This window comes from Pinus tabuliformis, chromosome Q (genome assembly GCF_031772625.1).
Source record: "Pinus tabuliformis cultivar Carrire ecotype Pingquan chromosome Q, CPIR1, whole genome shotgun sequence".
NCBI lineage: Eukaryota > Viridiplantae > Streptophyta > Pinopsida > Pinales > Pinaceae > Pinus > Pinus tabuliformis.
Window position 1 is genome coordinate 1,141,587,017 of NC_142296.1, and position 27,267 is coordinate 1,141,614,283.

Genomic DNA, 27,267 nt, shown 5'->3' on the forward strand with positions numbered 1-27,267 from the left:
AATTAATCAATATAAATAAAAAATTAAAAAATGCTTAATTATTTTTAAGATAAATTTCAATTTTAATTTATGATTATTATTGTTTTTTTTTTTAAATTAAATCTCTAACTTAATAATTAAATTTAAAATGGTTAGATCTTCCAGAGAAATCACATAGATAATAAAGGGTCTACGCGTTTCGAACCTAGATCTAGGTTCATCATTATCATTAGGACAAGGATGAGAAGCAAAATCAACAAACCAATATTATATAAATCCTAAAAATACAATAGTAAATTCAACTTTCAATTAATAAAATAGTTAATTTTGAATTTTATTTTAGTTTATTTTATATTGAATTTAAAATAATAATTTTATAAACATATGAGTAGAATTTCTATAATAATATGATATTATTAATAAATATAACTCATCATAATGTTATATAAATAACTTCCTCATAATGTTATATAAATAACTTCCGACGTTCATTTAATAAAAATTAAAAGAATTATAAAATAAAAGGTCAAAGACGAAAAGGCAAATTAGTCCATTTTGAATTTTATTTTAGTTTATTTTATCTTGAATTTAAAATATATATTTTTAATAATTTTATAATAATAGGATATTATTAATAAAAATAACTATATTATAATAAATATAATTAGATTATTTAAAAAATAAAAAATTAATTAATTAATTAAAAAAAAGAAAAGAAAGAAAGAAACTAACGCTGGAATAAATCAAGGAAAGGGACTCATGAGCTACTAGGTTTTGATGATGAACTTAGATATAGGTTCCAAATGCGTCGACTCTTTGTTATCAATGTGAGATTTGTGATCTATGTGATTTTTCGGGAGCATTTGAAATTAAATTTAAAATTTGGAAGCCTTAGTCCAAATAAACAAGCATATCAACATAATTATTGAGCTTATAGCCCAAATTTGGAAGCCTTATTCCAAATAAACAAGCATATCAACATAATTATTGAGCTTATAGCGTAGTGTGATGTACGTGAGATTTGTTATCTATGTGATTTCTCGGGAAAATCTGAGCATCTGAAATTAAATTTAAAATTTGGAAGCCTTATTTCAAATAAACAAACATATCAACATAATTATTGAGCTTATAGCCCAGTATGATGTGTAACGCTTCTGTCTGTCATCAAAGTTGAAATTTTGCTCATGTCCCGTCTATCATCAAAGTTGAAATTTTCAAAGTTGAAATTTTGCTCATGTCCGCCAAAATAATTAAAAAGACAACTATACAAAACATTTAAACATTTAAATAATATTTATTCATAAAAAAATTTGCACTTAAAGAAATTGGATCCCACTCGGGTCATGTTACATCTGTATTTAGGATAGATCTGCGCTTCGAAATGCTCTAGAGGTTTTTCAGGGCGCTGAATCCATCAATATAATAAAAAAAAACTAGTTTAAATAACACAAATCAAGATTTCACAACAAATTTAACTAGTTTAAATAACACAAATCAAGATTAGCTTGATGGGTAACCCATGCACAATCCAAATGCCCTAAAAGTTTTGGTGCTGAATCCATAATATAGTAAAAAAAATTTAAATAACACAAATCAAGATTTCACCCCAAATTTAACTAATTTAAATAACACAAATCACTATTTACATATCTTAATTGGTTAATTTATTATATTTTTAAAAATGTTAATTTAATTGAATTTAATTTTATTTACCTATCTTAATTGGTTAATTTATTATATTTTTAAAAATGTTAATTTTTTAATTTTAATTGAATTTACATATCTTAATTGGTTAATTTATTATATTTTTTAAAAATGTTAATTTTTTAGTTTTAATTGAATTTAATTTTATTTGAACCGAGTCATTAGTTAACTAAGAATGATAAATATAAATGATCAATTTCATGGCTATCCAATGGAATCGGCCTTTTATCTGTGATGAACCCGTTAGTCTCGCTTTTCATGTATGTGGGACTATCGACACAAAACTAGTAGTTACTGATCTAGTAGTTTCTTCTGTTATGTGTGTGATGCAGGGGCTTCCACCAGGGCTATGTCTCCATTGCTGGGTGGCACGCACCGTATGTGGTCACACTCGTTCGTTCTTCCCCATTCCCACGCCATATGCATCGATTCCAACATAGCTTCCTCTCTCCTAGCCATTCTTTCAGTAATGTAATGTCATGGTTGTATCGTCTATCGGTTTGCAGTGACCTCCCATGCAATCGTCTATCGGTTTGCAGTGACCTCCCATGCACACCACCTCCAATGCGTCGTCATCCTTTTCCTCAATGCCCATCCCCCTTCCTTCTTCTTCATTATTGTTATCATCTTCGATCGGGATTAAGCAGAACCAGCATCGACAGGAGGAACTGGTACGGATGTGGAGGAGGAGGAATAACAACATCGTTCACAAAATTTTCCGTCGCCAAATCTCTACTTCGCCTCCCAACACTCATGTACAGTACATTAGAGTCTTCTTTTCTCTTTCAATTTCTCTGTCTTCTATTTTTCAATTATCGCAATTATCCCAAAATCGAATTGTAGTTAAAGTTACCTTATTTTTGTAAAAAAATCATTGAATTCGAAAACCCTAGTTGCCGAGTCTGTTACCATGTACCATGGGTTCTTGCCTTCACTTCAGTATTAACATAGCTAACTGGGACTGTCTTTCACTTGTGGTTCAACATACGACAGTGGCATCTCTCTATATAGACTGCCCGGTGAGGGAGAGGAAAACTAAAGTAGAAGATGCCAAAAAGCTGTGAGGGATTGTACTTATAATGCCAGCAGGGGGCATATGATACGTGGCTACCTATCGACGATATCTATCCTCGGCCTACTCCCCTTCAATCTGTGCATTGAACTTAAAAAGTTAGATGTCTCTATTTAACTTTCGTGTAATTTAAAGTTCAAAGGTTTATCTAGGCATTGTCATGCGGTCCAAATACGTTTCAATCAAGGGTAGCACGGCATCCCGAGCTTCACAGGGGAGTGATCAATTTTCCTGTTATCGACAAAAAAAACAGAGTAATCACAGTAATTAAATCAGCCTTAGCGTATGCCTATATTCTGTGCAATCAATCCAATTTGGAAAATTGAACTTATTCTCATTCATTGAGGCTATATCGGAGACGGAGTGTGCATTTAAGATGAGAATTGTTTTATAATTCCTTTTTAGAGAATATATTTTTCCTTATCCTTCGAAAGAGAAAAGACATGAAGTGGTCCATTCGAAATACTGAATTTTAAACTTTGGATTGTAGTGCATGCAAACTTTGAGACGTTAGTACATTATTTGTCGACAATGCAATGTACATATGTTATTTACAAATTTCAAACTGCTAGAGTATGTAACAACCCCATTTTAATCCCCAGGATTACTGCAATCAATTTTTTTGTTATTGCCTGCATCGGGTTCATGTGGTGTTGTCATAAGAAGTGCAACTGGATATCTCAGAAACAATGTGTATGTAGATATCTCTTTGTTAATAAAAAATGTTGAGCGACTGACTTGGAATGCGAACACTAATACGGGCTATATGATACCATGAGTGGGAATTGGTGAACGGGTTGTCAGAATTATCCTTATTTGCAATCGCCGAAAAACCTCACCAGAGCCCTCAGCCAAACTTTGAATTGAAAAATGTTGCCTTACCTTTCCCTCCAGCCCAAAGCTCATTGAATGAGGAACTTGGTAGCTGGAGCAACCCACCTGCCACAATTATTGATGCTGGGTGAAGCTCCCTCAGAATTTAATCATTTTTATGGGCAAGTACCCATCTGAATTTCAGGAGTTGACCCGCTAGTGGTGTGGAGAATGGTAAAAATCATGGGGGACTAGTTATTCATAGATTCATTAAACCATACACAGAGAGCAGAGGAACACACAAGTGCCTGGAGAAGTGAATTCATGAGTAGAGTACTGCTATTCCCTAGTGGAATTATTGCTGTGGCATTCTGGGTGATTAGAACTTGATTTGGTTGCCCAAATACATCCAAACAAGAGGTTCAGTGCTTCCAGAATCAAGGAACGTTCAGGGCATACCCACACACAGGAGGACAAGGGTTGTCTCTCTGTGTCTGTCTGTGAATCCCTGTCTGTCTTGTACTCTCTAAGCTTATAGTCCAGGCTAGTGAAACCGCAACCCACTAGCATGATTTGGGCTTATCAAGATGGATTTTTGCTTGCTAAATCCTTGCAGAAGAGTTGGGTGGGGGGATCATGTTTTAATGTGTGCTGGGTGACCGTGATAGGCAAGAGGCAAGGGAATCATTGAGGGATTGTGGAGCAGTGAAGGGATTTCCTTATTTGCTTTGGAAGCCATTTGAGAGGTATCTAGAGATCACGGATGCCCCAAGCTTAGTAGGGAATAGTTCTTTGATTGTCTTCTGTTTGTGAAGGAAAGTGTCCTTCACCTCGCCAAATTCCTTAGTGTTGACAACTCCCTTTTTGGTATCATGGCTTGGCTAAGGGTGTTGATTGGAGTAGAGAAGTAAGGGTTCTGCTTGCCTAAGTGCTAAGGCTAGCAAAGGGACCCACAAGACAACCACTTTAGCAGAATATTAATTTATTTAACTATTTCCTAAAGTTAGGCTTAGCAAAAATTTAAAAATCCTAAGTTATGATTTTTTTTTGTAAGCTTGTTAGGACTACATCTTCATCATGTCCAACTTCTCACCCCGGTTGGGGGGGATAGCACAAGATTTGAACCCAAGACTTCTTGTTTGGTGAGACTTCATTTCCACAACCACTGCCAATTGAGCTACCCCAAGCGAACAAATCCTAAGTTATGATTTAATCTCAGCCCTTCATCATGATTTAATCTTAGCCGTTGAGAGATATGTCAAGGTTGAGGTCAAGATTATAAGAGGAGATAGAGCGAGTAAGTGGCAAGTTAGTTGAGCACAAGTAGTGTGTCAGATCAGCAAGAGGAAAAGGCTAGAGTTTAGCAGATCGTAGTGGTTCAACTTCCCGGAGGAAGAGATCGAGTGAGGGTTGAATTGCCTCAACTTAGACACCATTTGCGCAATCTCCAGTTTGCATGTGTGCGCAGGGAGGAGGGATTTGCGCTTGCACCGTGCACAGATAGGCAGATTTGTGTGGTCTTTTAGCAGATCAAGTGCGTAGAAGGAAGATTGAGTTATCTTGGAGGTTGATCAGTTGTTTTCTTGTGGTGAAAGGGAAGTTCTCCCTTGTTGTAATTTTATGAAGAAAACCCTTTTGCTGAAGATAATAAAAAGATATACAAAGTTGCAGATTTTCCCTAGAGTTGGGGTTTGTTGGGTATATCTTGCGTTCTATGTGTTTGTCTTCTTATTTATTATTAATTTTCTCTGTGCATGCTAAGTTAGAAAACTCAGTGTATTTGTAATTTAAATTTCCAGAACAACAGTTGTTTATATTTATGGTTTTACACTTAGAAAACTGCGAATTAGTAACTGGGTTTTAAGGAAATCTAACATGGTGTGAAAGCAAGCCTTTGATTGAAGACCAAACATAGTTTTATCTTTAGGAGCAAGTTCTACGATTCAAAAGGAGCGAGTTTATCAGATTGATTTGGTCGCTAGGGTTCTCGGGCAATGTGATTTGTTTGTGCAGTGCGATTTGGTAGTATGACATATCAGGGTCTCAGATTTGAAGATAGATTGGACGGTGCATCTAACCTCTGTTCATAGCTTGAAAGGATAACAATGGCGCTGGAGGAGCAAGGGGTGTGGGAGTTTGTTGATAACATCCCCGCTGCACCCACTGACCCTTAGCAGTTGGCTCAACATAATAAGAGGGATGCCAAGTCAAGAAGAATCGTTTTTGAGGGAGTCAAAGACCACATTATTGCTCACTTAATTGGGAAGAAGACAACCAAAGCCATGTGGACAACCATCATTGGCCTCTATCAGGGTTCGAGTGAGGCCAAAAAGCTGGTATTGAAGGACAAGCTCAGGAATATTAAAATGACCAAGTCAGATTTTGTAGTGTCTCACCTCACCAAGTTTACCAAAGTGAGCGTTGGTGAGGTAAGAGTTGGTGTGGGCGAAATAGTTCCAGATAGGGATCTGGTGAATTTTATCATATTGGGTTTCACCAAATTGTGGCAAGCCTTCATAGATGGGATATGTGCTAGAGAAAAGCTTTCAGATTGGGAGTGATTATGGGGTGACTGTACCCCAAAGGAATTTCGCAGACAAGTTCAATCTGGGTCTCGAGTTAAGACCAAGGAGGATAAGAAAATTTTGCCCTAGCCATCAAAGGGGGCAAGTCAAAGGGAAAAAATAGCAGTGTTAGTGGAGAGCTGAATTCCAAGGGCGAGAAGAAGAAGGATCTCAACAAGATCAAGTGCTTTTCGTGCCACCAATTTGGGCATTATGCTACTAAATGCCCTAACATGAAGAGAGTGTCCAAGAAGGACCAAGTAGCAACCTCTGCAAAGATAGATGAGTTTTCTTGTCATTATGAGAAGAGTTTTCACTCATCGCATGCATGGCAAGCTCAATGGCTTGCAATTTATGGTATGCAGATAGCGGTGCATCCTATCATATGACGAGAAACAAGAAGTATTTTAGCAAATTGTTAGAAAGGGACATGCAATTTGACATTGTGATGGGAGATGACAACAAGTACCAGGTCGAGGGAACTAGTATAGTTCGATTTGAGAGGGAGTCTGGAAATCCTTTGTATGTCAGAGATGTCCTTCACGTACCTGGGCTCAAGAAAAACCTTCTTTTAGTCTCAGCATTGGAGGATAAGGGTATGAGGTGACCTTTAGACAGGGTAGGGTTTTGACAAAACCCTTAGACTCCAAGGTGGCTAAGGGTATGAGGTGACCTTTAGACAGGGTAGGGTTTTGACAAAACCCTCAGACTCCAAGGTGGCTAAGTAGATTGGGGTTAGGCACAAGAGTTTGTACAAATTACGGTTTGAGATAGCCACAACATTAACTAATAGAGGGAGTCGTGACTCAGGCAGCGAGCTTGGGGAATTATGGCATAGGCACATCGGGCATCTGCATCATAGTGTGGTAAAGATTCTTAAGGACACAACGATAGGGTTGCCATAGTGTAGTGTGGATCAACATGAGGTGTGGAAGGGCTACACGCTTGGAAAGTATGCCAAAACCTGTCTTCCTAGCAAAGATAACAGGGCCAAGGGTATCTTGGACCTTGATCATTTAGATGTTTGTGGTCCTTCCTCTATAGTATCCCTTAGCAAGTACAAGTATTATGTCACCTTTGTAGATGATCACTCAAGAAATAACGAGATATTTTCATGAAAAAGAAGGATGAGATCTTCTTGAAGTTTCTAGAATATAAGGCCTTGGTTGAGAACCAAACTAGCAAGAAAATCAAGGCTCTGAGTTTTGACAATGGTGGTGAGTACACTTCAAACACATTCAAGGAGTTGTGTGCCAAGGAGGGTATCAGGAGGGAGTTGACTGCACCATATAACCCTTAGCAGAACGAGGTGGCATAGCGCAAGAACAAGGCCATAGTTGGAGTGGCCAAAGTCATGTTGGATGAGTAGGGGTTGCCCAAGTTTCTTTGGGCTGAGGCATGCAATACAATAGTTTTATTATAGAACCAGAGTCCACACAAAGTGTTGGGGCTAGTTACACCAGAGGAGACTTTTACCGAGAAGAAACTGGATGTGTCACATTTATGGATATTTGACAGTCTGGTGTTCTGCCATGTATCAACAAAGAAAAGGAAGAAGTTGGAGCCCAGTACAGAGAAGAGCATCGTAGTGGGCTACAACGAGACATCCAAGGCGTATAGGGTGTATATATCGACACTCAGGAAAACAATCATATAGAGAGATGTGAAGTTTGAGGATGAAAGGGATTTGAGTAAGTCCTTAGTGTGTGAGCAACCTAAATTTTAGGAGGAGGAGCAACAAACTCACAAGCAAGAAGCTCAACCAACACCTCAAATTACAACTGTACATGTTGATGGGCAAGCTGAGCAACACAAGGATGAGGGGAACATGCAGTTGGACGACAGAGTCGAGCCCACTCAAGTGGTGACTCCCAACACAGGGAGAAGGAGAGTGAGATAGGCAGATTAGCTGATCTAGGAGGTGCAGGAGTGAGTTGGTGCTCCTAGTACATCAATTCGACAGAGCAGACAACCACAAAGATACGTAGGATATATGGCATTGATGACAAAGTTTTTGGATGTTGAGCCTTTCAATTACCAGGATGCAACCACTCAAGAGGTGTGGAGAGATACCATGGTGGAGTATGCCTCCATCATGAAGAATGATGTTTGGGAGGTGCTGTCGAGACTAGAGGGCAAATTTGTGGTGGGCTTTTGCTGGGTTTGCAAGATCAAGCATGGGGTTGATGAGAGCAGCGAGAAATATAAGACATGATTCATGGCAAAGGGGTTCTGGCAGGTAGAGGGGATCAATTATGACGAGACTTTTGCCCCAATGGCCAGATATTCATTTGTTAGGGTTATTGCAACTATTATAGCACAAATGGGGTGGAGGATTTACCAGATGGATGTTAAAACAACATTCCTCAATGGGGTTGAGGAGGAGATTTATATTGAGCAGTTGACGGGATTTGAGACATGCAGTAAGGATACTTATGTTTGCAGACTTAAGAGAGCCTTGTATGGGCTCAATCAAGTTCCACGGGCATGGTATGCTTGGATAGACAATTACCTTCATGGATTGGGCTTCACCAATTGTGAAGAGGACCCTAACCTTTACTACATTATGTTGGAGGTGAGTCGCTTATTTTGGAGTTATATGTTAACGATCTGATTTTGACAGGCACAAATAAGCTCATCCAAGAGTGCAAGAGAGATCTTGCAGGTGAGTTTGAGATGAAGGATATGGGGCTGATGCACTATTTCCTTGGGTTGGAGGTTTGGCAGGGTGATGGAGAGATCTTCTTGCGGCAGGGAAAGTATGCCTTGAAGATTCTGAGGAGATTTCACATCCAGGATTGTAGGCCCATGACCACGCCTCTAGTCACAAACTAGAGGAAGGTGGATACATCTAGATCAGAGCGAGTAGATCCTTCACTTTACTGACAATTAATAGGGTTGTTGATGTATTTGGTAAACAACCAAACATATTGTAATGTCCCCATTTTCAATTTCCCTTATGATGCAGTCAAGATGGACTTCTAGGGTTGGTGGCATCCAATTTATAGGAGCAAAATTATGTCATCAGAGGATCGAGAGGGTTTTGGAGGAGTTTTATGGGGTCGAATGGAGTTTGCTTGCTATATCTTATAACCTCGTTTTATGAGATTCATCAAAATGCAATGGAACCAAGAACGAACTGTGCAACACTGCCCTCGATGGTGAAATATGTTTGATAAACAACCAAACATATTGTAATGTCCCCATTTTCATTTTCCCTTATGATGCAGTCAGGATGGACTGCTAGGGTTGGTGGCAGCCAGTTTATAGGAGCAAGATTATGTCATTAGAGGATTAAGAGGGTTTTGGAGGAGTTTTATGGGGTCTAATGGAGTTTGCTTGCTATATTTCACCCTCGGGGGCAGTTCCGCACATGTACATCCTTCAATCAATAGGTGGTATGTGAATAATGATGGAATGGAATGGGGATAAAGGGGTCTTAGTGCCATTTGCCATGGTCAAAGGGGTAGCAATAATAAGGAAGTCCACATATTGGGTGTACATATGTGAGGAGGGAGCAATTGTGGTTGCATGAGTTACCCCAACCTTTGTTTTTCCACCCCTCTTTATTCACCTTTTGCTTTTTCTTGATTTTTCTTTGTATTATTGCTCGAAGTTCTAGGAAATGAGAGCATGCTATGAATGATGTATAACAATTATTACCCCCTTGAAAGTGGGGCAGTTCATTGCCCGCTAGGGGTTGGGATGTGCATGGGTTCCTTTTATGATGTGATGGGGCAATCATTGTGTTAGATTTTGTAGCATTGGATGTGTTGTAGCCTTGAAATTTTGTGGAGAGGTTAGAATACATGAGATCTCCAAAACCCAGAAATCGTTTCTAGAAATTCCGCCTAGAAATGACTTAATTAGATTATTAACCAATTTTTAAATATTTCCTAAGTCTAAACTTAGGGAATATGGTTAATTAATCAATATCAATTAAGTCAGGGCGAGAATCATCCAGAAACTCACTCGGATCGATCTAAAGATGATCCTAGCCATTGATTGTGTTTTAACCTTGGCCGTTGGTGCTCTAATAGAGGATTATAAGAGGAGGTCGATGTGGTGATGGCGAAGACACTTGAGAGGTTCGATTTTTGAGTAGATCGATTTTTAGAGTAGCAATAGTTAGTTGCTAGAGAGAGAGAACTAGAGATCGAAGCAATGTGAGAGGGGCAGGGACAGTGAGTCTGGAGGAAAGATCTCCAAATCCAGAGAGGCAGTAGCAAGAGGGTCAAGTTACCTAGAGAGGCAGCGCAAAGGCTCTGCACAGTAGCTTCAGCAAGGTAGATCGATTTGCTGGTGAGAAAAATCGTTCTAAGTTCCAGAGGCCGGGCAGAGGTTCCAAAAGGCTCGAGAGACGATTTCCTCAGCAGCTGGACGTAGAACATTTTCATCAAAGGAAGTTTCGAGCCACACGTGTGGGAGACAGTGCAGAGGCAGCGTAGAAGGGCTCATGCTAGGGTTTGGACGACCAATTTGTTGAAGGCAAGTCGTGCCAGAGATTGCTTGTGGGAGAGAGGAAATTCCATTCAGTATTTTGCCCAGATATTCTTGTTGTGGATTGCTAGTTTTAGGTATCCAGCTTGTACTCGGATTTTTCACTTCTGCATAATAATAAAACCCTCATCTGTTGCACAGATTTTTCCAAGTTAGGTTTTTCCGGGGACTTTCGTTGAAAAATAATTGTGTTATTTTTTTGTGTGTGCTAGCATTTCTTCCAACGTTTTATTCTCCGCAATTTTTTTTAACAATTAAATTGTTAAATAAAATTAACAATTAGGAGAATAATTTCTAGTTGCTGCAATAGGGTTCCAGTTTGAAATTTTCACATGGTATCAGAGCACAGTTGATCAATCAGAGAGCTCAGAGGCAAAAAGAAGGAATTTTGCTGCTCATTGTGGGTAGCAGGCTGAAATTCCCAAGGGCAACATAGTATTTTGCCAGGAGGCCGAGTTGCTTGAGGAAGATCGATTTTTCTAAGAGAGGGTCAGAAAAATTTGATGTGGGCATATCTCTAGCTGGATGCAGAGGTTTTTTGCAGCAGTTCGCTAGAGCAGAGCCAGCATTGGGTGGAAGAGAGAGAAGCACACACAAGAGGGAAAATTTTCCCCAGGGAACTTCTAGTCTCAGAAGTTCGATTTTCCTTGCTAATTGACAGTAGCTGAGCAAATCTTCTCACTCCATAAGGGAGTGTGAGTAGCAGATCCAGTAATCGAGCGGCGGGAAAGAGGGAGATTTTCAGGTTTACTTTTCCAGGTTTTGAGTTTCGTAGATTTTACAGCTTTGTAGAGGTGGCTGTGCGAGTTAGCCAGAATGCAGATCTGGGCAGCAGATTGACTTTTAGTTAACGGAAATAGGTACCAGAGGACGTGCGAGTTGTCTAGTGCGGGTTGTAAAGTGAATAAAAGTCCCAGTAAGGGACAAGGCTCAAAAGGAGATAATGGGGCACCAGATCCAGGTGGAGGAGTAAGAGACTCCGGTGTGCGAGATTGGGCAAGGTCCTTGAGGAGTCCACCTCATAGATCAATACCTTGCTACGGGGGCCCACAGTATTCAGTAGTAGGGTGGATCATGGCAGTTGATGCAGTCAAATGCCAGAGTGACAGTTGCAGAGACTAGTAGTAGTCAGATGCTGGGGAGCGCAGTGCAGAGTTGGCAGTAGTGCAGTTGGCACAATGCAGAGTCAGCAACAACGCAAATGCTTCAGTGACGGTGCAGATACTAGCAGCAGTCAGAGACTCGGCTTACAGATGCATCATATTGATCACAGTTGATTAAGTATTTAGGATGCTTCTCAGGTGCAGCTATTGCAGTTGCAACAACAACATATGAGAGGGAGTTGTAGTGCAAACGCAGTGTTGGCAACAGTATGGCAGTGTCAGTAGCAACACAGATGCAACGTACATCAAAGTTGCGCAGTAGTTGGTGGGAAGTATGGCTAGACATCAGCATCGTGACAGGAGATGATGCAGAGACAGGGTGCTGCTATAGGGGGTGCAGTAGCACTAGAGCACATTCCTCACTAAGAGGGAGTGTTAGTTTTTGTAGCATCAGATGTATTCTAGCCTTGAAATTTTATGGAGAGGCTAGAATACAAAAGATCTCCAAAACCCATTGATTGTTTGTAGACATTCTGCCTAGAAATGACTTAATTAGATTATTAACCAATTTTTAAATATTTCCTAAGTCTAAACTTAGGGAATATGGTTAATTAATCAGTATTAATTAAGTCAAGGCGAGAATTATCTAGAAACTCACACAGATCGACCCAGAGATGATCCTAGCCATTGATTATGTTTTAATCTTGGTCGATGGTGCTCCATCAGAGGATTATAAGAGGAGGTCGATGTGGTGATGGATAAGACACTTGAGAGGTTCGATTTCTGAGCAAATTGATTTCCAGAGTAGCAGTAGTCAGTTGCTAGAGAGAGAGCTAGAGATCAAAGCAGTGTGAGAGGGGCAGGGACAATGAGTTTGAAGGAAAGATTTCCAGATCCAGAGAGGCAACAACAAGAGGGTCGAGTTATCCTAGAGAGGTAACGTAGAGGCTCTGTGCAGTAGCTTCAACAAGGCAGATCGATTTGCTGGTGAGAAAAATTGGTCTCAGTTCCAGAGGCTGGGTAGAGGTTCCAGAAGGCCGAAGAGAGGATTTCTCAACAGTTGGAGGCAAAACGACTTCATCAGAGGTAGTTTCGAGCCACACGTGTGGGAGACAATGCAAAAGGGCTTACGCTGGGGTTTGAACTTTGGACAAGCAATATGCTGAAGGCAAGTCGTGCCTGAGATTGCTTGTGGGAGAAGGGAAATTCCCTTTAGTATTTTGCCTAGATATTCTTGCTGTGGATTGCCAGTTTCAAGCATCCAGATTGTACTTGGATTTTTCAATGCTGCATAATAATAAAACCCTCGTTTGCTGCACCAGTTTTCCCAAGTTGGGTTTTTCCGGGGACTTTTTTCGAAAAATAATTGTGTTATTTTTATGTGTGTGTGCTAGCATTTCTTCCAATGTTTTATTCTTCTGCAATTTTAATCTGTGAAGGTTGCAGTGTGATTTATTCAGTATTTGCTGTAGCAAACAACAAATAAATTGTTAAATAACATTAATGATCAGGAGAATAATTTCCAGTTGCTGCAATAGGGTTCCAGTTTGGAATTTTCACACATTGGCCCAGGAACCAGGGCGATGACCATAATGATAAGGGGTAGAGCTCATGCTTGGCTTTTGCCCACATGCTTTTTTTAATGTCCTGGCCATCTTTGCATTTTATGATTTTCTTTTTCTTTTGTTTCTTACTTGTGGCCATGATATGCTTTTAACTTTCTTTTAGCCGCATCAACCTCCGGGGCAACATTTACAGGCCCGACCCAGATATGTGGACAAGTGGACGGGGTGTGCCAACGCCTGTGGACCCAGAGAAGGGAAATAGTGAATAGGGCTCGTAATGTGTGGAAGGAAGTGATATATATGGAATGGGAAAACGAGACCATGCAACCAAAATTGGGGTATCCCAAGTAGTGCCCTTCCTAAAGCTGTAGGCCAATAGGGGAGATCTCACTGGAATAAGGTTGAAGAATAACCCCCCATTTAAGGCGAGGGAACAAAGCTACAGTTAAAGCCCTTCCTTCTTCCAAGTCACCCAATAATCCATGTGAATATGCCCAAATGACAAACAAGCATAAGCACCCGATTGCACAATGAAAAACATACCTTTTGGGTTGGATTGCCCACCTTCTAACACGTTCTCTTAACAAATGGGTGAGGAAACATACAATTGATGTAGGTGGTGGAGATAAAGTAGCACATCGGCTATAAGGTCGCTGTCAGGGGCTGATGGTTGGAAGAAGATGAATAGGAGAAAATTTCTCCTAAGGGTACCCACTTTTGGTGGGTAACGAGCCCTGAGTTCACACCCATTTGGTGGCTTGGTTTGAGAATTTCACCTTATTGATGAATTTGGCCAAGGGTTTCACCTTGTCGACATTTTAGTCCAACATACTCACTTTATTGATGCTTAGGTCATCAATGCTTAGGGTCATTGTTCTTCCTTCGTCGGTGTTCCAGGCCAAAGTTCACACCTCGTCGACAATTTGAGTTGAGGTCTTTACCTCTTTACCTCCATCCTGAGAGTTGGCTGATTTTGCACTGTCTTGTTTCTTGGAGACTTCCTTACGTGGAGTTCAATTCTTCTAGATCAATGGGATTTGAGTAAATTAGTCTTGTCAATTTTGTGGATTTTCAATTGGTTGGTGCGCAAGTTGGATTCATGCCTTCTACGTACTGTGGAGAGTGGAGGTACTAGTCTCATAAATTATGGGCTTATCTAAGGGAAGCTTGTAGATATTGTTGATCAGAATTTGGGCCTTAGTTGATGCACTCAATATGAAGCTCAAAAGAGGTGGGAGAACAGTTCATGGGGTCGGGAATAAATTGTGCAAAAGTGAAGGGCTGAGTTGAAAGACTTTGATCGATTCCATGTCATGTTGGTTGAGAGTAAGAGAGGAGGAGTGATCAAGGATTTAATTTTATTTGCCTCTTCTGGGCAAATACAATGGTTCTTTCAAGCCAGTGGGAATCAGTTCTTCCTATAAAGCATCCTGGATAAATTCAGAATATTTGTGTCTTATTAAGGGCCACTGTAATCTTCAAGATTTGAGTGCTCTTATATATATATATATATATATATATATATATATATATATATATTACTGTAGCTCATTATTTAAGGGCTTTTGCATAAGTCTCAGGAACCAAACCCAAACCCATGTTAAACCGATAGATAGAGCATGAACCTAGCTTCTACAAGCTGTGGAAGGGTCAGGATTTTCGATGTTTAGGTCTAGAAATCATTATGAGCCAACCTCCTGAATGCCATGAGGAAATTGGGCTAGTTACAGGTGGTATTAAACATTATATATAAATCAGTAAAGAGAATAGGTTAGTACCTTGTGCGTTCGAGTAGTACAGAGGGGAATAGGTGTGTTACTGAGTAGTGATGTTTTTAGGTCTTCATTAAACGCTCCATTGTGGCCTGCACACAAAATTCTGAAATCTCTTCTACAATACAACAACAGTGAGAAAGCTTCCAGATGACTTATACCTAGAAACATTTATCATGAATCTTCTAGACAATTCTGTCCATTGACAAAAGTGCGTAACATGTAAATTGCAACTATAAATACGAATCAATGAAGAGTATTTTGTTGTGGCTTTGGCTTGTAATTCCGGTGTTCTCTTGTGTTAATATTTAATCACAAACTCTTGTATTTCACTTGTAATCCGATGCTTATAATTTCCTGAGTATCTTGAGCTTGCTATGTTGTAGATGTATTTGGTGATTAATGTGTTGCTATAGCAATCAAAGATTGGAAACAAGAGACAAAATTCTACCAGGCATAGGAGAATTTTTCCATATGATATCAATAAGACAAGAGAATAATAATAATATGACTGAAAAATACAACCAGTGTCAGTGCAAAGTGGGAGTGTGAAAGCAACTACTAAAGCAATGCTAACAAAGGTAGAAGTTCCAGTGTTTGGGTTGCAATTCCAGTGTTCTCTTGTGTTAACATTTAATCAAAATCTCTTTTAATTCACTTGTAATGCAGTGCTTATAATTTCCTGAATATCTTGAACTTGTTATTTTGTAGGTGTATGTTATTGCTATAGGAATAATAGATTGGAAACAAGAGACAGAATCCTACCAGGCATAGGAAAAGTTTTCCATATGATAATAATAAGACAAGAGAATAATAATAACGTGATTGAAAAATACAGCTAGTGTCAGTGCAAAGTGGGAGTTTGAAAGCAACTCCTAAAGCAATGCTAACAAAGATAGGTGGAAATCCAAGAAGTTAGCTAAAAGAAGATGTACCAGGTATATGCAAATGGAAATGAAGAATGCTAAAAATAAATGAGTCTATGCTTAATATAAAAGAGAGGATGCCAAGGCTTGCTATTGGTTGATTATATATATCAGGGGCTTCACTTGATGGCTGGGTTGGCAAAGGATGGGCTTTCTGATGGTCTTAACCCTATATGGTAGTGCTCTTAGATAGTGAATTTTTTGGTATTTTCAGTTTCTGAGGAAAGGTTGGCAGTATGTCGAGGATCAGTACTCAATCCTTCTCCAGGGGAGGATTCATTGGAGGGAGACCCTTTTGGGTGATTGTAGTTATTTGGTTCATTATTCATACATATTTTATTAGGATATGGCTTTGCCTAAGGATCTCTGTCCTATTTACCCTTTGAAAGATTTGATGTAGGCATGTTTTCGATCACGAGGTCAATTCTTTGCAATGCTGAAATTTTATGTTCAACATGAACAATTTTCCTTATTTTGAATGATTTTACGTGTGGTTGTGGAGAGGAAACCATCAATATTGACGTGGAGTAAAATTGTCAACATGTAAATTCTATGGGTTAGAAAACTACCTACCCTTCATTTTCTCTTTATAGGGGTACTCTATGAACCAACTCTTATATATGTCTATATATATAATTTTAAATGTTTAATACTTTCTTCTCATAACCTAGACTCTTATTTAATATATGTTGAATAACAATTGCTTTACAAGGAGAAAGCATATGTATGTATGTATGTATTCGTTGGCAAAATACTTTATGGTGAGAAGAAGGAAAAGTTGAATTTTCAAATATTGGGGTTCCTGAATCCTAGGGGCTATGTTACCAGGATTCGGATACGGATACGGATACGGATCCGGATCCGGATCCGCTAGTTTTTTGAAAATGCAAGATCCGGATACAGCAAGGATACGTCACGTACAAAAAAATAAAATATAATAATATTTTTAAAATTTTAAAAAACACTTTAGATTTCAAAAATCAATTACTCCATTGAACCATCAAACATTTTTAGAACCGAAACCATTAGATATATTATGAATAGGAAGACTGAAACACTGAAATGATGCATCATCCGTCATACAAAGTAACAAAAAAGATCATAATATCATAAATGTTAACAGTAAATACATTTACATATCTTCAAATGGATCTCTATCTTCTGCATATTGCAACTCTACATCATGAATAGATGATGGGGGTCCTGGAATGTAGGAAGTTGCATCAGTAGGCTGGACTGGTGGTGGAACAATGTCCTCAAGTGGGTTGAGGTGAGTCATGGCATTTAGTGTCAGGTTCAAGTCAGAGATCTCAGGCTCCACATCCCACATCCTATTCGGACCTTTTTTATACTCTGGTTCAACATGTGATAGAAGACGGAGGTTGGAATGAACATAAACAAGATCCTCAGCCTTTGCCGCTCCTAGCCTGTTTCGCTTCACTGAATGGATGAAGCCATATGTACTCCAATTCCTCTCAGCTGATGAGGAACTAGCAACCTGTGATAATAACTTGGTGGCTAAAGTAGAGAGATGAATGCTATCCCCACCATGGAAGCCCCACCAAGTAATAGGATCAAGATGTCCTCGATCGTCCATAGCTACTGGATCTGAAAAGCTACCTGTAGACTGTACAAACCCTCCAAATTCTTGGCGGATTTCCATTGCAACTCCCATATCTCTATAAATTTTCCTCAAAGCTGTTTTGTATCCTTGTACCACTTCAGAATCCTTGTTTGGTGCTGTTCTACCTGGTAAAGACAAAACTTTGGAATGATAGTATTTAGGGTGCAATGCATATGCTAGAAGGTGTAATGGTGTGGTCATTTTGTTCCACCTTTCTGTAACTATGTCTTTCACTAAATAATAGAATGTTTCATCAGGGTCATTTTCACTTGCCCTGATAATTTCCCTTATCCTCTCTAACATACTATCAATGTTTTCATAAACTTCCCCCAAGAAAGGTGTATCTGTATCAAATGCCCTGATCAAGGTCAAGATTGGTTCAGTGAACCGTAGAAGATATTGGACCTTGTCCCACCATGCATCATCAAGAATGATGGACTTGATTTTTTTCCCTCTATCAGAAGTGGAAGTCCTCCATGATTCCCAAAGAGGGTCAATGACCATTGCTTGTAATGCTTGTCTCACCTCCACAAGCCTCTTTATGACAAGAGTGTGGGAGGCAAAACGAGTTTCAACAACCTACAAGTTTCAAAAAGTACAAAAGTCAAATCTCAAATTGAAATGAGAAATCATATATAAATTTGCAATTAAAAGAATTTCCAATACAAATAATATTGATTAAAAGAAAATACCTTTAGTAGCTCCAACTTTGCAAAACCTCTATAAATGGCCTGGGACATTGAATGATTGGTTATGAACATTTGGATTTCCTTTGCTGCTACATATATTTCATTAATCCATTCAATCTCACCAATCTTGGCAAGCATAAGGTTCAGTGAATGTACTGCACATGGAGTCCAAAAGATGTGATCATATTGACTCTCCACAATCAAACCTGCAGCTTTACAAACTTGTGCATTGTCCGTAATGACTTGGATAACATTATGTGGCCCCACACTTTCTATTGCCTCAATAAGAATTGTGGATATGAAAGATGCATCTTTCTCTATTCCACTGCAATCAATAGCCTTCAAAAACATTGCCCATTGGGGGCATACTGCAACAACGTTAATTAATGGACTGTTTCTTTGATCTCTCCATCCATCAGAAATGATGGACACCCCTGTTTCTGCCCATGTATCCCGGATTGCCTGTAGTTGTCTATCCACAGATTGTCTTTTTGATGCCAACAAAGTAGTGCGAACCTTTTCATATCCAGGGCTTTTGTACCCTTTCGGCGCTTCATTCACTGCTTTAATCATTTGTTGCCAATAAGGGGAACGCACCAAATTGAATGCTAGCTCATTTGCATAGATGCAACGAGCTACATGTTCATCAGCTATCTCTCTACCTTGATTATTGAATGATGCTTCGAGAGGGCCTAGAGTGGGCCTTTTATTAGTTGTGGCAATAGGCCTAGATGGCAATGGAGGCCTAGTTGTAGAGCTTTGCACATGGTACTTTCCCTTAGCATGCTTCCTATTAGCAACGTCTTGCAAAGATGCATAGAATTGCATTTTTCCAGGACTCAAACCTTTGCCAAGTTTGCCATTTGCATCTTTTGGTCCGGTGCATACTTGCACCCCTGTGTTAGTTTGACCAGTGAGATGGGCCTTCACTCTAGTATATGAGCCATTTTTTATATCTTGGCATTCATTGCACTTCCATTTAAATGAACCACCTCCGGGATTTTTTCCAATAATCTCCACATACTGCCATAGAGGAGATTTTGGGTCTGTCTTGATGATTTCCCCTTCACTCTGCTCGCGCTGTGATGGCTCCATAATGATATATAAATTACGTTACTCACAACTGCATATAAAATTCAAAATATAACATATTAAAATTTAATAATATTAATTATCCATACACAATTTGAATTAAATAACTAAGGGTATTGCTATTTAAAAGCCTGAATTTATTTTTATGGGTTACCAACAGCTATCATGGCTAGCAGTCACGCTGCCCCTCATCTCAAATTTCTGGGGAATCCCACAAGGTTTCCTTGAAATAAAAATATATATTGGCAAAACATTAATTTTATGGACAGGAGAAAATGACGTTTCATCCATCTAGAAAATGCACCCATTTCAAGGTCCTCTTCGGAAATGCATATTTTGACTGACTGTTAATTAAATTTTAATTATATTTCAGGCTCAAGTTTTCTGTTTTTGTTTGTAGAGAGGCTTACTATATACATTCCAAGCCCCATTTATAATATATAAAATAATAAGGGTATTGTGGTTATAATTTAATAAATTTATATATACGGTTCAAAACCCCTATGCCATATGGTCTCTACACTAATTCGATGGCAGGGCAGCTAATTCGAACAAGTTTTAAAATTTCGACCATATCATACTCGACAGCCACACACAGATGCGGGACCCGTTCTATGCTTCTGCCTGTGGACTGTAGGAATTTACAGGGTAAGTTCCTCAGAAAGAACACCAAAAGGACACCGCTCACAACCAGATCACAGATCAATACACCAGTATTTTTGACGTGGTTAAAACCCTCAAAGAGGGAAACAGTCCACGGCCTGAGCCAACGCGGTCACTTCAGGCAATCTATTAATCAAAGAATGAAAATTTACATAACCTTCTCTCATGCACGGATTACCCTACAAATGACCCTCCATGCACTTTAAATAGAATTCATGGACCAATCGGGTGTCAAGCCACGGATCAAGTGTCGGTAATACCGAGGAGAGAATGAACCGTCGGATCACTACATATCGTGACCGTCGGATTGTAAGTTACAAAATGTACAACGGTAAAGAAACACACTTTACCTAACTCTATACCTAACTCTACACTAGACCAAGTTGAACTTAACTATATCCTATGTGTCGGAATATCCTAACATCCCCCCTTAAGAACAACTTGGGATAGGATTGAAGGATTTACAAATATGACACAATAGGAGAAGGAAGGAGGCACTAGAGCCTATCCCCCCTTAGTGACAACTTCCTGAACTCCAACCATAAATCGAAGTTTAGTGAACTTCGCCTCTGTGAGAGCCTTTGTGAAGATGTTTGCAACTTGATCATCTGTTGAACAATATTGCACTTCAAGAACATGGTCGTGAATGAGCTTTCTGATGAAGTGCATGTGCAGTTCAATGTGTTTGCTGCGCTGATGTTGGACTGGATCTTTGCATAGCTGAATGACACTTTGATTATCACACCAAAGTGTAGTCGGATGTTGCTGCTCAAAGCCAAACTCTGACAGGATCTGACGAAGCCACAAGGCTTCCTTACTAGCTTCTACGGCACCACGATACTCTGCTTTTGCTGATGAAAGAGAAATAGCACCCTGTTTCTTGCAAGCCCATGTAATAGGTCCTGAACCAAGAGTGAACACATAACCGGCAGTAGACTTCCGATCATCAGGGTCACCAGCCCAATCGGAATTAGTGAAACCAACCAATAGAGGAGATGCTTTGGCACTGTAATGAATCCCAAACTGAACTGTACCTCGAACATAACGAAGTATTCTTTTAGCTGCTTTCCAATGACTTTCACGGGGGTTTTGCATGAACCGAGCAACAAGGCCAACAGCAAAGGAAAGGTCAGGACGAGTATGGGTTAGATACAAAAGTTTTCCTACAAGTTGACGGTATAAGGTAGCATCAACTTCAGGAGAAGTACAAGTGACCGAGAGTTTGACTCCAGACTGAAAGGGAGAAGGGGCTGGCTTACAGTCTTCCATGTGAAAATGACGTAGAATATCACAAGCATACTTGGACTGGGAAAGGGAAATACCCTCCTTGGATTGCAAGACTTGAAGACCGAGAAAATAGTGTAAGTGTCCTAAGTCTGTCATTTCAAATTTCCTTTTGAGGCTAGACTTCACATGGTTTATAAGGTTGGGATCACTACCAGTAAGGATAAGATCATCAACATAAAGAACAAGGATGATAAGAGAGTTGCCCACTTTCTTGGTGTAGACAGTATTGTCAGAATGACACTTAGAAAAGCCAGATTCTAAAAGAAAGCTATCCATTTTGGCATACCAAGCCCGAGGAGCTTGCTTGAGACCATAAAGGGATTTCTTAAGTCGACAAACAAGGCTGGAGTCTGGCTGTATGAAGCCAATGGGTTGTTCCATATAGATTTCTTCATGCAAGTCCCCATGCAAGAAGGCAGATTTAACATCCATCTGATGGACTTCCCATTTGAAAGAGGCAGCAAGGGAAAGAACAAGGCGGATAGAGTTCATTTTGGCAACAGGGGAGAAGGTTTCAGTGTAGTCAATGCCTTCAACCTGTGAAAAGCCCTTAGCAACAAGACGAGCTTTATGTTTATCAACTTTCCCATCTGGTCCATACTTGGTTCTGTAAACCCATTTGCATCTTACAAGTTTTCGTCCCTTTGGTAAAGGAACAAGATCCCATGTATCATTTGCCAATAATGAATGATATTCTTCATTCATAGCTGGATGGCCTGAAGCTTCTGCAAAGGTGTCAGGATCATAATTTACTGGAGCTTGAGCCAGTAAAGAAGAGGCTCTCTCGAACTGAGAACGTGTGCGTCGCTGATCTGTAGGATCACCGGCAAGATCACCTGCTGCATCTCGAGTAGCACGAACCCATTTTGGAAGCTGAGGAGCTGAAGGAGGATCCTGAGATGGTGGGGGAGGATTGTCATCCTCACTTTCATCATCTGAAGAAGAAATGTTTTCAAAGGTAGAAGAGATAGGGAGAGGTGGCACATCCGCCGGACTAGGCTCGCAGGCCGATATATTTTCATCAAATTTTACATCTCTTCTAATGATAACATTTTTGGACTTAAATGGAATAAGTCTATAGCCTTTGACATCTTCAGAATATCCAACAAAAGTGCATTTTTCACTCTTAGGTTCTAAAGCTTTATGCTTTTCATCTGGAATATGGGCCCACGCTTCACTTCCAAAAACACGAAAGTGACTTACATTTGGTTTGATTGAGCTCCATGCTTCTTCTGGAGTGATATTCTTTAAAGTCTTAGTAGGAGTGCGATTTATTATGTAATTTGCACAGTTAATTGCTTCTGCCCAAAAACTAAGACCAAGTCCTTTAGATTGTAGCATACAATTAGCCATTTCCTTTAAGGTTCGATTCTTCCTTTGAGCTACACCATTTTGTTGTGGAGTATATGGAACAGTATGTTGCATTTGAATTCCATTCTCAGTGCAATAGTTGATGAATGTGTTTTTAACATATTCTCTGCCATTATCAGATCTTAACTTAAGAATTTGATGTCTAGATTGTTTTTCAACAAAGGCCTTGAAGGCTAAAAAGGTGTTAAATACTTCACTCTTGAGTTTTAAGAAGTATACCCAAGTGCGTCTGGAGAAATCATCAATAAAAGTTAAGAAATACTTGCAGCCAGAGAATGACACAACTGGAAGTGGACCACATAAATCACTATGCACAAGCTGTAAAGGGGCTGAGGCGTGCCAAGAGGCACGTTTTTCAAAACTGTCCCGATGATGTTTTCCGAGTACACATCCAGAACAAACACCATCTTTGCAAGATACCATAGGAAGACCTGTCACCATATTTTCTTTACATAGATGCTGAAGGGAGCGATAGTTTAAGTGACCAAATCGCTCATGCCAAAGTTTGCTCACTTCATCGTTATCAGCAACAAATACTGAGGGAAGATTTGATGACCCAAAGTTGTGAAACTTATACAACCTTGTAGAGTCATCAGCAATGCCAGTAGCCAAAATCTGTTTAGGATCTTTTAAGTCCTTGATTACAACATCATGAGGTGAAAATTCAACAATTTTACCTTCACCTGAATGAGTTATCTGATATACAGATAGAAGGTTGCAGGATAAGGTTGGAACACATAATACATCATTAAACTGACCATTGTCTAGATGAACAGTTTCAGTCCCTACAACATTAAGAGATCTATCATCACCAACATATATATTTTTGGTGTTACAATCATTTAAAGAAGAAAACATGGCTTTGTTTTTGGCCATGTGATAAGAAGCTCCAGAATCAATGAGCCACTCATGAGAATGAGAAGAAGAAGATACATTTAATGCATAGCCAGACCGAGATGCTTGACAACCACATGCAGAAAGTGCCATTCCTGAAGATGAAGTTGAAGTTGAAGATTGCCCCAAATGGATGTTATGCTTCTTCATTGCTGCTTCCAAGGCTTCCATCTTCTTAAAGCATTTTGATTCTAAGTGCCCATCTCGATTACAAAAATTGCAATGTCTGTCAGTCTTCTTCCCTTTGTTTTTATTTGTCTTATCATTTTGTTGAAATGATTTTTCATTTTGGGGCTGAAATTGCTTAGGACCCTTGTTTGGTTTAGGACCATTCTTTTTAGGATATGACTTTTTAGGATTCTTTGAATTTGGTTGCTGCTGGGCGGCTAACGCTTTCTTGGAAGAGTTTCCAAGATTAAGAAGACCAAGGTGTAAGAGTTTTTCTTGTTCTCTTATTAAAGAATCACAAAAAGAGTCAAAGGAAGGGGGCTTGTAGTCTTTTCCTTGAGAAATGAAGGCTTCTCTTGTAGAATGGAAGGTGGAAACAAATACAGAGTAGGCTGGTCCCAACTTAGTAAGGATGGAATAAATAAGGTTACTATCTTCTTTCTTAACCTTAACACCTTCCAAAATATATCTAAAGGTCTTGAACTTAGACAAGAAATCTTCAATGCAAGAAAAATTATTAGGGTCCAATGTAAGCAACTCATTTTCAAGTTGATGGGCTCTAATTTCATTTTTAATCCCAAAAACTTTATTGATTTGTTCCATTGCTTCATGAGGAGTTTCAAGTTCTGCAATATGGAATCTAAGATCTGGAGAAATAGACATCCCTATCAAACCACGTGCTTGATCTTGTCTATTTTCCCATTTGGCAGCCTTGTCTTCATCTTTCGGTTTCTTTTCTTGGCCTGTGGCTATTCGGTAGAGACCTTTACTTCTAAGTAAATCCTCCATGTAGGACAACCATTGGAAGTAGTTGGTGCTGTCAAGGGTAACTTGGTATTGACTTTCCATTTCAACAGAAACTGAAGCTGAAGATGCTGAAAGTAAGTGTTCCAATGGATAGATCTCGAAAAATTAGGCTGGTTTAAAAAAAACGGCTCTGAAAAAGGCTTCCGGATGAAGAAGTTATGGCTTTTTGAAAAAAAGTTGTTGAAGTTGCCGACAAAGTGCGGGAATGTGCGGAAATGAAAAAGTCCGCCCTCACAAAATGGAGACTTGAACCCAAGACCTCTACTCTCTTAAAATAGCTTTGAACCAATTGATCTATACAAAAAATTTGAGAGAGAGAGAGAGAGGGGGGGGGGCTTTGGGTTGCGTGCTTGCTTTGAGAAAGTTCTTTTTCCCTACAAAACAAAAAACACAAAACCCAACACGGACATGCAAAGAAAACGAACCTTGTGGCTCGAAGTTAGCTTTACCCAAAAAACTAAATATTTTCAAAAATTGAACCTTGCGGCTCAAAGTTAGCTTTAGCCGAAAAACTAAATATTTTTCTCAATGTTTCTGATTTTCCGAGATCACACTAAGGTGCAGGGAAAAGAGCATACGCATGAGAAAAATCCTTCATTTCTATTTCTGATTTGCCCAGATCGCACAGAGTCGCAGGGCAAAGAGCATACACAGAAATGAAAGGTATAGATCCGGTTAAAAAAAGCTAAATAAATCGAAACCGAAATAAGCAGAGAGAAAATAACAGTAAACTGCAAATAAACACTGTATACCTCCAGATCTTAAAAATGACGCAGCTAGGGCTACCAGAAACCTTTTCGCGTGAAACGAAAGGGGTTCCTCACTAGAACAGATGCTCCGATACCATGTAGGAATTTACAGGGTAAGTTCCTCAGAAAGAACACCAAAAGGACACCGCTCACAACTAGATCACAGATCAATACACCAGTATTTTTGACGTGGTTAAAACCCTCAAAGAGGGAAACAGTCCACGGCCTGAGCCAATGCGGCCACTTCAGGCAATTTATTAATCAAAGAATGAAAATTTACATAAGCTTCTCTCATGCACGGATTACCCTACAAATGACCCTCCATGCACTTTAAATAGAATTCATGGACCAATTGGGTGTCAAGCCACGGATCAAGTGTCGGTAATACCGAGGAGAGAATGAACCGTCGGATTACTACATATCGTGACCGTCGGATTGTAAGTTACAAAATGTACAACAGTAAAGAAACACACTTTACCTAACTCTATACCTAACTCTACACTAGACCAAGTTGAACTTAACTATATCCTATGTGTCGGAATATCCTAACATGGATTTGACTTGGGAACACGTCGGATTAAAAAACATTAACGCGACTGTGGTAAACCCGGAACGAGAAAATAATCGATGGGTAAAGACTAAGTTGTAATGTAAACGCTGATAAATTAAAAAGAATTAGCGCGGCAGTGTAAACCCTCGATAAAAACAATGCGGCACAATGCGGTCCAATGGCGATAATATTAAAAATTTAAAATACCTTCCGCGGTTTCTGGTCCAGCCGACAGACTTCGAAACCTGAACTGGAACGCTGGGCCCCCTGAAGCTAAACGCCAAGAAATTCAAAGCAAAACGCCAAACGCTGTTCCGCTGTTCTATTCTGTTTGTCTGCCGACCAATGGGGGACCACCAACCTTTTACGCATACATCAAAGAAAAAACCCTAAACTAAACTCCAACGCATACAATTGTTTTACCTTTTCGCTTTTTCGGTTTTAAGTTCTGCGGGTTCCGGCGTTTGACTGCTATACGTTTCCGGGAAGGACGATCCGTTTCCAAACTCTGCCATCCGCCACGTGCCGTTTTTTATACGTATTTCTCCGTATCCGGATCCGGATCCGTATCAGATCCGAGGATACGGAGATCTCTGAGCAGCGGCTGCCGGATCCGGTAACACAGCCTAGGGGTTGTTTAAATTTCAAGGATGTATTCTATTGCTCCATCGGAATGCCCATGCTGCCATATGCAAAAAAAATAGATGAAGCAAAGTCTGTTGATGTGCTGGTGAAGAGCTGCTTCAGAGCAAAGTACAAATAGATGAAAATAATTTTCTAGGTAATTTTCTGTGGATTTCATTTTTTTATGAATGGCTTGATTAACTTTGAGAAATCAAAATTTCTTTTAAATAGTTTTATAGGTAAAGATTATTCGAAATTGTAAATGTGAGATAATATTTAATCAATATTAAATCCAATTTCTATTAGAAAACCAAATCTATTAACAAAAATATTATTGAAACTTTGTACAACATACAACTTTCTATGACTTAAATAATGTAGCGTGAATCTAACCTACGAGGAGGAATCTGGCTAAATCAAAGTATGTTTTTCGTTTGTGTTTGTTATCAAGTTAATCATGTGCATTATTAAGTTAAACATTGTTTTATCTAATACCTATGGATGATCCAATTATAGACTCCAATTTAATAGCATTTTGTATTGATAATTTTTTGTGAACCTGCAATTGACTAGATATTAATTTATTTGAACATAAATTGAAGGGTAGTTGAAATATTGGAATGTTTTTAATTTTTTATGATGGGCAAGGGTGAATGTCAAATTTCAATAGTGGTTCCTTGCTTGCTTTTCGTTGCATGCGCAAGAATGAGGTATGTACATAGTTGTTGGCAAAAGGTGCCTTGCTGACAAA

General features: G+C 39.3%; 1 protein-coding gene across 6 annotated transcripts in view; it reads left to right on the forward strand.

Annotated features, from left to right (window-relative positions):
• DET1 (light-mediated development protein 1 / deetiolated1 (DET1)) overlaps positions 1-27,267 on the forward strand; it is a 362,730-nt gene that overhangs the window by 33,167 nt on the left and 302,296 nt on the right. For 2 of the 6 annotated variants that reach the window (XM_089385891.1, XM_089385892.1), the window contains exon 1: positions 1,909-2,438. In XM_089385891.1, coding sequence (XP_089242017.1) covers positions 2,232-2,438 — 207 coding nt within the window. In that variant the 5' untranslated portion in view covers positions 1,909-2,231. Of the gene's footprint in view, positions 1-1,908; positions 2,439-27,267 lie in introns of those variants that run through there. The other 4 variants (XM_089385888.1, XM_089385893.1, XM_089385889.1 and 1 more) reach the window with 3 other exon arrangements.